This window comes from Limulus polyphemus, unplaced genomic scaffold, assembly GCF_000517525.1.
Source record: "Limulus polyphemus unplaced genomic scaffold, Limulus_polyphemus-2.1.2 Scaffold4093, whole genome shotgun sequence".
Classification (NCBI taxonomy): domain Eukaryota; kingdom Metazoa; phylum Arthropoda; class Merostomata; order Xiphosura; family Limulidae; genus Limulus; species Limulus polyphemus.
This window is the reverse complement of record NW_013669703.1, coordinates 83,020-96,714: the sequence shown is the minus strand read 5'-3', so window position 1 is coordinate 96,714 and position 13,695 is coordinate 83,020. Positions and strand designations below refer to the sequence as shown.

At 35.5% G+C, this 13,695-nt stretch overlaps 1 protein-coding gene across 1 annotated transcript in view; it reads left to right on the top strand.

Annotated features, from left to right (window-relative positions):
- The window catches only part of LOC111088594 (28S ribosomal protein S10, mitochondrial-like), a 31,262-nt gene that overhangs the window by 2,533 nt on the left and 15,034 nt on the right, over positions 1-13,695 (top strand). Inside the window, exon 2 of the mRNA XM_022399181.1 lies at positions 3,691-3,799. Coding sequence (XP_022254889.1) covers positions 3,691-3,799 — 109 coding nt within the window. The remainder of the gene's footprint in view (positions 1-3,690; positions 3,800-13,695) is intronic.

Sequence of the window (13,695 nt, the reverse complement as noted above, 5' to 3'; positions counted from 1 at the left end):
ACAAGAACTGGAGGATATCTGCAAGCAGGAGTGTGCATTGAAGACATCCATCCAACTTACAAGAACTGGAGGATATCTGCAAGCAGGAGTGGGCATCGAAGACATCCATCCAACTTACAAGAACTGGAGGATATCTGCAAGCAGGAGTGGGCATCGAAGACATCCTTCCAACTTACAAGAACTGGAGGATATCTGCAAGCAGGAGTGTGCATCGAAGACATCCATCCAACTTACAAGAACTGGAGGATATCTGCAAGCAGGAGTTGGCAAAAATACCTCCAACATACTCTGCAAAGCTTGTGGAAGGTCATCCAAATCGACTATCAGCTGTCACTACTGACAAAGAAGCTTCATATTAACTACATAATCATGTTAGGGGGTAAAGACTGGCAAGATTTGTTTGTGTTATATCACTAAATTGGGTAGCAATGCACTTTTTGTTCTTTGTAATCTTTAGAAACTGATCTGAGATTAATGTAATAAATATTTTTGGCTATTCGAGTTAAGGCTTTCACAAGCAAATACCAAAAATTGATTACCAGCACAAGGGGATGAAGACTTTTGGAAAGCACTGTGGGTGTGCATTCAAACCTAAAAGGTGCTTATTGATCTGGAGATGGTTAATGTGATACTCAGTTTACATACATAACACAATAGCTGAAAAAGTTACAACAGCATATTTTATATATGATTTAACTTGACTGTCATATTTATTAATGTACTCAGTGATACATTTAAAATTCCATAAATCTTTAGAAAACATCACTGAATAACATGTTATAAGCTATAAATAAATAAAAACAAACCAAAAAAAAAATTATAAAATTTAATAGGCTTAGTATTTATGATAAACTTAGATTGCAACTGTTTTTTATTAAATGTGATTACTAATTTAAATCCTACAATGCTAGAATCTGGGTTTTGATTTCCCAAGGTGGAATATGGGCTATGCATATAGTATGTAGGTTTGTGCTAAAAACGAAACACAACTAATTAAAATAATATAAAATTTACAGTGTCCATTTATTATTTTATTTATGTATCAAATTACAGAAATGTTATTGATTGAATGAAAATATTTATTTGAAAAAAACAACTTAATACTTAGGAAAGTTTTGTGCATATTTACAATATACATGGACAATATTTGTTATACTGCATACTGGATTTAATTCAGTACAAGTTTTTAACTTCTTGTCTTCCTCATCATTACACAATTGGATTTTCTAATAAATTATTAAAAAGTATTAGTTAAAGCAGTTTTTAAGTATGTTGGAGTTATGAATCAAGGCTTACTTTCAAATACATAAAATTTATTGTGAATTGCAAATATATCTACATGCTCAGTAGTTGATAAATCAGATAATAGGATCTAGATTTGGGTGCGTCGAAAATATAAACTTCTTCTGTTGTTATCGGCAGGGTATGCAATTGGTGCCTTTTAATAGTAGTAATTATGTGAGTAAGTTTCAGACTTCTAAAATTATATCTGGTACTGCCAATAGGAGGGGTTATTTACTTTAAAATATCCATAATCAAAGTATATGAGAAATCCAAGTACCATAACTTTGTTTAGTTAATTTAGAAGTTTTATATCCTAAATTACCCAGAACTCACCATGAGGAGGTGGTTGCATGTTGAGTTCCACCCATGCCTACCCTTCCACTTGGCAATAGAATTACTGGATTATGTATTGTTTCTTAGTATTAAATTTTTTCATGATTTTGTGAGACTGAAGTTTTGCTTTAATGAATCCCTTTCTTCTGCAATAACCACAAACAGCTGCTAAAGCTTCTGTTACTATTTTAACATGCCTTTCAGCTGCTTGCATGTGACATGGCATGCTGAACTTGAAAACTGGCATGTCATTTTGATTAATGAAAGACACCAACTATTCATTGCTTGTATTTTATGTAAGTGGTGGCTCTACTCTTAGTTCACATTATTAGATCAGTGTAATGTTGTATTAATATTTGGAACCACAAACTGTCTCATTGTGCAAGAATTTGAGGTAGATCGAGCCGCTAATATTCTATGAAGAGAAAATTGTCTGATAGCCTTAGAATCATCTGCAAGCAGCAAATTTTCCAGGTGGGCAAAACATGTATTTCTCCGGCTTGCTCTATCCACCACATATTTCTCTGATTCAGGAAGAAAACATGATTTTCTGACAAGTAGAAGAAAGTGCAGTGAGCCAAGGCTGCATGAGGGATTTTTCTCCATATTTAACCAAACTGTTGCATACACTTCAATTACATATCTCACTAACAAACTAAGCTTCTTGGATGGGTTAGCAGTTGCGATGTAAAGGCACAAAATAATGTTTGCTGTTGTTAACCAGTGAGAATGGTTCATTGTACCAGGGTAACATAAAGCAAGTTCCCTTGAACAATGATCTGACATTACCGCATTGCACGTGTCATACAAATAGTTTTAATCTGTACTAAGATCCTCAGGATGGTTAATTTTCAGTAATGGCTTTGTAATTTTGACTGAAACAAAGTTTACTGAAGGCAATGATATACAAGTCTTCAGTTTCTTTCCAAGAGGACCAGAAAAAGTGGACGGTACAAGAGTTATTCCGTCAAGATGCGTAATTAGATGATGCAGGGGCGAATCATTTGCAAATAATAAACAAAATTGATTCAGGTTCACTGACCAAAGTTATGTGTGGTTCCATGACTACACATTTATAATGGTTTTCTTGCCAATTTTTTTAGTTATATATTTTCTATCTTCAAAGTAGATAGATTTAATACAATTTGATTCGGCAGAAGTCAATAATGTTTCTTGGTATTTTTGTCGTTCATGTTGTATCTTGTTTTTATCGACAATTTTAGCATTGTCATTTTATTGAATAATGCCCATATCTTCCAAAACAGCTGAGGTAAGGGCTGTAGCAGCTCTATCCAAAATACAGTACCTGTCAGCTTCTCTCACTACCGTTGGAAGCGGTGTTCTCATTTGTGTATTTATTTTAGGATTTGAGGATTTCGATGTAGAGAGTGCAGTATTAACAACATTAGAATCTTCTTAGCTTGAAACCATTAAGTTCTTGTGATTAACTATTTCATTTGGTAGAGATATGATACACTTTTTTTTTCAAACTTTGTTTTGCTTGTGGCAGTTGAAGATATATTTGGAGGAGTTTCATACTGCATAAGATTAATTCTTATAATAAAAGGCAACTATTGCACACCCTGCCGACTAGCAACTACAAAATAAAATTTTTGACTAAGTAAATTTGATGCACCCTAATCTAGATACTATTATTTTTGTTGCAAGTTGATTGAGAAAAATAGGTCCATGTTTCAGACAGTATAAGGGGGATATAGCTTTAAGATTTTTTCATTGATTTATTTTATTGGTTAGTTAAAGGTGTCATATTTTAATGAAGAGCATTAATTCCTTGTTTTAACAATAAGTTTTTGATACTACAAAGTAATAGTACCTCATTTTAGAAGAATAAGCATGTTAGTATGGTGTAGGTATGTGATGCTTTGCTAGGTGAGAATGAGATAATCTAATTTCTCATTAATTGCATTTTGTAATTAGGCAAAAGTAATTGAAATGTATAACTAATAATGGTTTTTGGTTATTTTGCTAGTTGTAAGTAATAGAAACGAATGAAATATGTATAGTGTATTGGTCACAGAGAATTGTTTGACTCTGTGTTTGTTTTTCATTTAGATGGGAACCTCCAAAAGTATACGACAGGAGGACATTACTGAAATCAGTGCATATATATAAAAAACATAGAGTTCAATATGAAATGAGAACATATTTTACAGTTATTCAGGTATGTATTTCAGTAATAAAAGTCACTATACAAATGTATATCGAAGTTCATTGTTTGGGGAGAATAAACATAACTGTTGAGTAGAAAATTCACTGTAGATGATTATTATAGAAACAAAGTTATAATAGGGTAGGTTTGATAGTTAAAGCAATCACGAGTGTTATTTTCACTTTTTCCCTACTTCCCTTTTTAATTACTAAATACTTAATATTAGTTTAAGTGAGCCTTCTAGTAGTGTGACCACAAACCTGGAAAAATCACCAAATTTGTGAAAGAAGTTAAAAGGTCAGGGAAATTTTTTAAAATACAAAAGCTGGAAGATCAAGGAAAATTTTACATCCCCCCCTTTTTTTTATCTTGCTGCCTAGCTATACCCTTTTTTGGTGTGTTTTAATAAACCTTTGTCAAACACTGTGTTACGGTCTCAAAATTCTAAAATAAAAAGTGTTTTCTCCCACGAAGCTGTAATGTTCTTGTTCACTGTGTTACTATCTTAAAAACTAAAATAAAAAGTGTTTTCTCCCACAAAGCTGTAATGCTCTTGTTTGAAAATGTTTTTTTTTTCTAGTATAATCTGAGGTAAAGTGGTGTTAATTAAAAAGAATCATGAAAATATTTTAAATATCAGTGTGTAGTACATATGCAGGTCTGGAAATTTTGAATTTTGCTCAGAAGTTAAGGGTAAAATACTTGGAAAGCATTTGGCAGTTGCTTTTTCTTATTTTAATCATTTTGTTGGATCTTTTTTTTGGTAATAATCAAACTTGAAAATATATTATCCTGTGCAGACTTGTATTTTAGCTTGAGTGTATGTTAGGTTGTTGTAAATATACAATTTTTTTTCTAGAAAAGACATCATTGTTATAAAAAGGCATTTTTGAGGTGCAGAAGTACTTTCATATTTCTTGAACTATTTTTATTCTCCTTACTTGTTGTTCTGCTCAGTCGGAAGTCCATTGAATGGTCTCCTGTAATGTGTGTTCTTGACTCAGAACATTGAATGGTCTCCTGTAATGTGTGTTCTTGACTCAGAACATTGAATGGTCTCCTGTAATGTGTGTTCTTGGCTCACAACATTGAATGGTCTCCTGTAATGTGTGTTCTTGGCTCAGAACGTTGAATGGTCTCCTGTAATGTGTGTTCTTGGCTCAGAACATTGAATGGTCTCATGTAATGTGTGTGCTTGACTCAGAACATTGAATGTATGTTGACTTTGTCTTCTGGAGATGGAAATATATGTCAAGTATACTTACATCTGAATTTTACAAAATGCTGGAAATGAAACAAAAACAAAAGAAAAAAATGTTGACCAATTATGAATTTTCCATTATTAATTATTCATGACCCTGTGGATATGGAGGGGTCAAATTGCATGTCACAACATCTTACAGAGTTACATTCAAATGTTAATTTAATAGCTTTATTATTAATATAAATCAATAGGCTCAACATCAAAATATAGTGTATAAATCAAGTTTTTACGTTATCTAAGTTTTTAATTTTAAAATGAAATTTTAAAATAAATTCTTAATCTGCAACTCTCAGAGTCACATGACTAGATGGCACTGTGGTTTCTCATTTAGATTTTTTCTTATCCCTTATAAGGATTTCAGATTGTTCAACCAATAAGAAACTTGTGCTATAAATACTGACAAGCTAGAATATGAACTTTCAGCCTCGTATTTTCTTGCTTTACTTGATATCACTTTGTTCAGCCCACATTGACACACCCCTCCCATACCCTCTGTCTTTAAGAAATATCTGTAATTCTTTCTGACATTGCTATAGGACATGTTTATAATTAATGAAAAGAGTAAATTGTGCACTATGTAAAACATATAATCATCTGTTGCATTTGAGTAGAGTGTGAAAGAAAGTACTGGCTCTTTGTAATGCTCCCTTGTATACTTTAATTGCTCTCTCAAACTGCTCAGAACACACTCCCTCAGGAACTGGCATCAGGCACTGTGCAATTGCTTTGGCTCAAGAACAGGTGTCAGTGCATTAAAATGGGAAAATGTTTTTTTGTCATATGCCATATTGTGTTGAAACATGGATATTTTATTAAAACAATTAATAAAATACATGTTGCAATTATACTGTGTGCTTAAAACAAATATTTTTAAAAGGCTTGTAAATTCCATAATATACAGCACAGGTCGCCTTTTTCAGTTATTCGTGCTTGCAAGACAGGAGGTGTTAAAAAAGCATTATAAAAGTTAAATTTTTAATACTGCAGTACAGTTAGAAATGTAAGTTAATAAAATATGCATTTTTAAAACTTTTTTAATATTAGTGATGTTTATATGGTACCCAGTTGTGTTTTTTCTGTACTGCTTAAGTGAAAGAAAATTGAATTGGGTGTTTTCTCAGTAATATATGTATATTCAATTTAGTGATGCACATATTTGTTTTAATTAAAATGAACTCACAAAAATGGAAATATGAGATCCTTACACAAGTGTAATATTTGGGCAAGGCCCTGGCACTACAAAATTTAGTACTATACCACTGTGTATTATTAAGATACTAGTAGTGTGTAGTTATAAGTGAAAAAAACAAAAGTAATATGTCTTTTGATAATGCTAGTAGAGGTCTCGTTGGAAGGCTCATCCTCCTCCCCCACACACCTTACAACATTCTGTATCACCCCTGTTTTCAGAACAATGTTTAACATAAGTGAACTTGGACTTTTTCGTTTTTGATTATTATTTTTTATTGTACATCGGTATTGTTCATAAAATGTTGTGTTGAATTTTTCACATATTTTGAAAGATAATTTTATTTCCAATAGTGAAAGAGGTAATCAGCTAACTTATCTGTGAAACTAATCTTTTTTATAATATTTTATAGATTGTTTTTAGGGTGATAAAGTTTACTAACCTTATATAAAGATTTGTTTGAAAATGACATGTGATATGTTTATTTTCATAAAACATATTCAATAGTTTTAGTATAGTAATCTTGTGGAAATTTCTAGAGAGAACTCATGGTTAAGTATTTGAGCATAACTCCTGAAAGACTGGACACAAATAAGTTAATAAGACTACTATCAGATGTTCTGGTTATATCTCTTACATTGCTTTGGCCTCTAAACTAATTACTGATATAGTCTTTTTTGTTTAATATCACAAGTATGAAGCATTCTGTTGAAATCTTTGCTTTGACTTCTCAACTAACATTTTTAGTTGTTTTTTTGTGTTGTTGTTGTTTTTTGCAACACAGTCCATACCAACTGCTCTAAGTTTCTTCTCAATGGATACTGTCTAAACTTTGTTCTCACAAACTTTCTCAGGTGAATATTTCATTTTCATATTTCAATATCTTTTATTTCCTTGAATTATTGACAGTGATGTTTGGTTACTTCTTGATATGTACATATTATTACCACCTCTTTAGCAGGTACCCAACCCTGGAGCCTCAAACTCAAGTAGGCCTGTTTTTAAACCCCTTAGACCACAATGTGGAACATGAAAGAGGTTATAAACTACTTTCTGATACAGTACATTACCTCCTCTCACATAAATAGCTTTTGAAAATTAAACAAATAAAATTCACAAATGTGAATCATATGAAGAGCACCAAAAACAAAAAATGTCTTGACACAAGTACTGCCAAATGAGTAGTGATATTTCAGTAGAATTGAATAGAGGGAGTCATATTTGTCAAGAGTGTGTGTCACGCTCTTATTGGTGGAGGGTTGTCGCATGATAATTTGCATATGAGATGCATTGGAATTAGTCAATTCCAAACAGGTGGGAGTTTTAAGGCTTGTGGCATATGCAAAGAATTTTTTTGGCATATAGGGGCTGTGGATCGTCTCAGAAAGGAGAGAAATACTATAGAAGGAAAGTACGGGCAAGACGAAGGCAGGAAAACTGGGCATTGGATGAATGCACAGGAAAATCAGGTACTGCCCCCACACGGGTAAAATCGACCCCAACTGCTGAAAACCAAAAAACAGACAGTTAGCCTGATGGTAAGCTAAAGCAAATTGATCCATAGCCTGTGGAGGGAGAGGCATGCTGACACCCTCAACCAATTGTGAAGCAAGTTGTTTAGCATGAATCCGAATATCTGGGGAGGGTGGGAAAATGAAATATTGAGAGGAACTGGTATCATGCAAGAAGAAAGGATGGGGTTCATAAGATATCAGGGAAATGGACAAACATCACATACCTGAGAAATCATGTCAAAAATGCTGTATTAGGCCTAGCTGATTCTGCAGGTGGGTCACAGGAAGATATGGCCGATGGTGGAAAAAGGCTATCAAAAATCCTCATTGGCCTGAACAGGTTTGGCATGTTCAGGAGGAAGTGGGGCAAAGTTCAGGAAAAGAAGGTTGACCCATATAATGATCAATTTCTCGGCTGATAATTACAGATAAATCCAGCAACGAGTCTCCCCCACCTGCAGCCTGTGAAATAGTGCTAGTATGAGGTATGATACCCAAAGTGGTAACATTAACCTCAGGATTCATAATTGAAATATAGATCAAACAAATGTGTTTGACGTGAAAAAAGTTGAGAATGAGAGAAAAAAAAAAGACTGGGAAATTAAGTTAACTAAAAAATTCTTCCACAAAATATAGATAAAAAAACTGATGAAGAAAATCGATGATTCTGAAGGTTTTTCGAGGGACAGCCTCTCTTTAATTCTCTACACACTGGCTCATTTTTCATCTTCAGCTCTCGCATTACACATGTGCTTTCTCTGTTGTTGGGGTCTCTTAGGTCTAGACATGGCCTCGTCCCATGTTTATTTACCACCCCCTTATCTTAGGGACTAATAAATGGCCCCCTTTCTTTGGTGGTCTGTTTTTATTGATGTATCTGAGACATTTTCACTAACATGTCCCTTCAGGGCTGGGGGCTGTGGGTCAATGAACAGCTTCTCGTTCAATGCCATGCATTGCTTCCTTTTCTCCATCTCACCAGAAATTGTATGGTAATGATCTATTCCAACAATTCTACAGTGGTTGCTTATCTCAATCACCAGGGTGGCACCATTTCTCGATCTTCATACTTTGGATCTTTTTTCGTCCAACACACTTGATATTCATATCATTGCATGTCATGTTCTAGGGTGCTTTCAATCTTGTTGCACATTGGCTTTCCTGTCCAGACGAAATCTATCCGACAAAGTAGTCTCTCAATCCTCTTGTTTTCCAGTAGTTTTGCCTTCAGGGGATTACTCTTCATATCGATGCACTTGGTACACCCCTCAAGAACAAATTGCCTCTGTTTTGGTCTCCGGTCCCTCATCCTCTTGCTCTGTCTATGGATCCTTTCAGTCAGGGTTAGACCAATGAATACCTATATGTCTATCCTCCTATTTGACTTCTTCATAGAGTGATTTTGATCATCCTTGCCACTCCATGTCAGGTCTTTCTGATTGCTCCTTACTGGCCAGCTCAACCGTGGTTTCCGCGGGTACTCCAGCTCCAAACTACACATTTCATTACCTCTTACTCCATCCCTTCTTCATCAACCTTGGTCAATGGTATTTTATCCAGACCTTCCTGTCCTACATCTTCACACCTGGTTTTTATCCAATCCTTGGCAAGGAAATCTGGCTTGTCCTGACAGGTAACTTTTTTCTGAATAGTTCCACTTGCCCTTCCTCCAGAGAGGTTTATCAATGTAAATGGAACATTTTCCTCTGTTGTTCTTTTAGCCAAGTGTTTTCACCTGATCAATCCTATGTTCCTCTTATTGCTGATTTCCTAATTTGGCTTTTCGACTAGGGTCTTCTGTCTCCTTGATCTTAGGTTATTGGGCAGTCTTGTTCCACACACATTTAATTTTTCCCGATACCATAGGGTGTTTACCTCTCCTGCTCTTTCCATTTTGATGCATTCCTTCTGAATTTATCATCCACCTTGGTGAGCTGGCCTTCTGGATTTGGATGTTAATGTGGTCCTTCACTGCCTCACTTTGCCTCCGTTTGAACCTCTCTCATGTGCTCCTTGTTTCAACTTTCCCTTAAGACTTATTTCCTTCTCCTCTTAGTTTGTGGACGTCTTAAGACAGATTTTTTTTGCCGTCGATGTTTCATGTATTCTGTATCATTCCATATATTTTCTCCTTTATCCAGATTGTTCTTTCCTCCCAAAAACGTTGATAGTATGTGCTCTTTGTTAAAATATTTCCCACAAGGCTTCCTTCCATGGTGCCTGTTCCTGCCTCTTTATTCCTTGTCAGACATCCTCTGTTTATGATCTTCCTCCTTCTACCTTTGCCAATTGGGTTCAGCTTTTAATTTAATTGGCTTATCCTTCTTTATTGTCTTTCGGGTGTCTTCTCATCGAATGTGACAATTTACCTTTTTTTTTTTTGGCATCTCATCTTCGTCATCCCTTGGAGGAAATTCTTCAATTGGGCATGTGGACTACCCCTCATATGTTCTTCTCTCTCTCTCTCTACCTGCATAGAATTGTAGTATCTTCATCTTCAAGTTATCGCCTTCCACCTGTAACCATCCTTCAGACTTCGGTGAGACTTTGACTGGGTAAGTCATCTTTTATTACTCTTTTCTTCCTTTTCAGGGGCCTTTTTTCCCCCTTTCTTTGTTGTTACTCATTGTCTGGATCTTACTCTGTGGTGAGTGGTGCCTGACCAGATATTCTTTAATCTTCAACTCCACACTGTAAGACTATATCGACTTACATATTATGATTCCATGGCCACGTCACACACTGAGGAGATGGAGTGTTCCACATTGTAGGATTATCCTCGTGATATATTTGCTTCTTAAAATTTTTCCATCCCAGACCATACTCACCCATGTACTACATTGGTAAAGCAGAAGGGGATAGCTGTCCATCCCTGCCATGCCTTGTATTGAATATATTGGTATGGTCTGCTTTTCAAAATAGGGTTTCATAGTCACCCATTGCACTTTTTCAGGTGTTGTCGTTCCAAGCCACTGGGGTGGTGGACAGTGGAGGCATTTTCCTGAATGTAATAATAAAATACAAATAACATACATAAATGATTACAAAACCATTCAGTTGAGAGTAGGGCAGTGGTGTTCTGCTGGTGTAGATGACGAGATATCCTCCACTATGTATAACATTTGAGTGAGCCATCAAAATTGCAGTTCACCTCTTTGATTGGGATCCCTCATCCTGCCCCCATGTGGATGTCAGTTACCAGTGGCTGGGTTTTTAATTTAGAGCTGAACCAATCAAAATACATCCTCTCACATGTATTACAGATGTCTCCATTCCTTCACTCATTTCTACTCTTGTTACTCCATCCGTGTTTTGGGTCATGGTGTAAGTACTTGCAGATTACTACAGTTCTTCTCCTTCCACTATCCCTCGATGATTATTATTCAGATAATGCTCTTGTGCTTGGGGTGGTTCCTGTCATAATATATTTGAGTGAGATGGTTTACATTACATAGACATTTTTTTTTATGCTGGAAGTCAGGTTCCCAAATCAATCGTTGAATTTCTCACATTGTTATAAAAAAACAACATGCCCGTACATGGATTGGGGGTACGAGATTCCCTCTGATCTTATGAACTTGAGGTAAAGACGGTATGATCCTCTTTCCTACCCCCACCAGATGGCTAGGTTTTGGATTGTAGTTGACTTGCCAACAGTATGATCCTCTTTCCTACCCCCACTTGGATGTCAGTACCCAGTGGTTTGGGTTTTGGATTGTAGCGACTTGCCCACAGTATGACCCTCTTTTCTACCCCCACATGGATGTCAGTACCCGGTGGCTGGATTTTGGAGTGTAATTGACTTACCAATAGTATGACCCTCATCCTACCTCTGCATGGATGTCAGCTACTGGGGGTGTGAGTTTTGGATGTAGTTGACTTACCGTGTAGAGTCTGTCGTGCCCTAGCCGCTCTACAACTAGGGGCACATCCTTTAATCTTACCTATTTTTATGCTTTGATTGAGTTTCATTACTTTAATAAATTATGTATGGTTTGGATCACAATCCTGCCATAGTTCTCTCCCATTTGGAGGTGCTTCTCCATTTTTACACCCCTATATGCAACATCTTATCACAATGGGGGAGGGGTACACCTGGTTCAGAATGGTGCAGTCTTTCAGGTATGATCTTCGACTCCGAAGATCTTTTGGGAAATGTCCGTCAGATGCTTTCGAAGGATGTTTCATTCTTTCCGTTGCACTAGTCCCTCCACCTATTCAACATGGGATTCTAGTTATTTATGTGAGAGGAGGTAACGTACCGTATCCGAAGTTATAATTTTCCAATACTGAAAATGTATTTCTGATAGGTACTTACCTCCACTCCAGCTTTCCACTCTTCCTCTCCACTGAAAACTGGTGCTTCTATTTTCTGCCAATATTCAAAGTGATGGTTTGGTATAATTGAATAGAGGGAGTCTCATGCTTCAAGAGATTGTGTCGCAATTTTAGTGGTGGAGGGTTGTTACATGATAACTTGCATGCAAGATGCATTGGAATTAGTCAATTCCAAATAGGCTTGAGGCGTGTGCAAAAACATTTTTTGCATATAGAGGGCAGCAAGAATAGCTATTTATGTAAGAGGAGGTAAGTACCTATCAGAAATACATTTTCAGTATAAGAAAATTGTAACTTCTGACATTATGCATGGGATATTTGATTTTACTTTCAGATTTGATGTGTTCAACCTTTTTTCTGTCCAACACATTGCTTCCTGACATCATTCCAAGTACCCATTCATAAAACTTAAAATGTTAAAGATGGGAATAAACTATAAAAAATGTATTTGCACTTCAGAGGAGTATTGCACAGTTCAATATAAATGAAACAAGTTGCACACATTTATTTACTCAGTGGCAACAATGCCAGAACAGTTTGGCTGAAGCCTTCTGATTGTAACTACAGGTAGTAGAAATGCATCTAATGATAAAACTAAATGTCATAAGAGCAGTGCAAAACTTTTAATAAGATAGTATTTCAGCTTACCGAAATACTTTTAACTAATTACCATAGCTATATTATGTTGCTAAAGTTGATGAGGTAAAGAAAGTTAGCTATAGCTTATTATTTATTGTACAAACATTTTTGCACACATTTTAACAATCAAACTACAGAGTAAAACAGAATAGAAATCCAGAGGCCAGCATAGCTGGAATTTACTTCTCAATAATTGTAAGCTTACTCTTGATCTTGACACATAAACTCCATTTTGCATTATTACAACTCAAAGACTGCTATTTATTTAGTTTAAACATAACAACCTAGAAGAAGAAGACTTGCACACTAAATAATCTGTGTAAAAATAAAAAATATACTTAGAAACTTGAAAATGTCAAATAAGTTGTATCATAAAGTGTGGGTACTGTGAAAGGAAGGGGAGTGGGATGTAGTGGGTTCAATATTTATGTATAAAATGTTTAAAAGGTGTAAAAATAGCCTCGTATACCATCAGAATGCACCATTTTCAGTGAACATTACAAACATTTTTCTGGGGGGGGGCATGCTCCTGACACACCGACTATGGCTTTGCCACTTTTTTTTTTTTTACAGGAGTAGCATTCCTATTTATAGATTGCCTACTACACCCCTGCATGTGCATACTTATATTTAAAATCAAACAATATGGTAAGACTATTCAGAGTTCTACACTGTTTTTTTTTTTATCCTATGCTTCTTTGAACTAGTAATTATATGGCATCTTTAAGGGCCTAAAAACTAAGAGAAGTAAAGGTAGTTCTGAAAATACAAGCAGCATTAGAGATTACCAAAGGATACAGACAGCATAAATTACAAAGAAAATTACTTTACAGCACTTAAAAGATTAGTCCTGTTCACATTCCTCTCATTACAGGCAAGATTTATGTTGGAATGTGAAACTTAAGCTCTTCAATGTATTGAGACCCCAACTGTGAGAATGTCATAGCTTCCCTGTATTATTGGG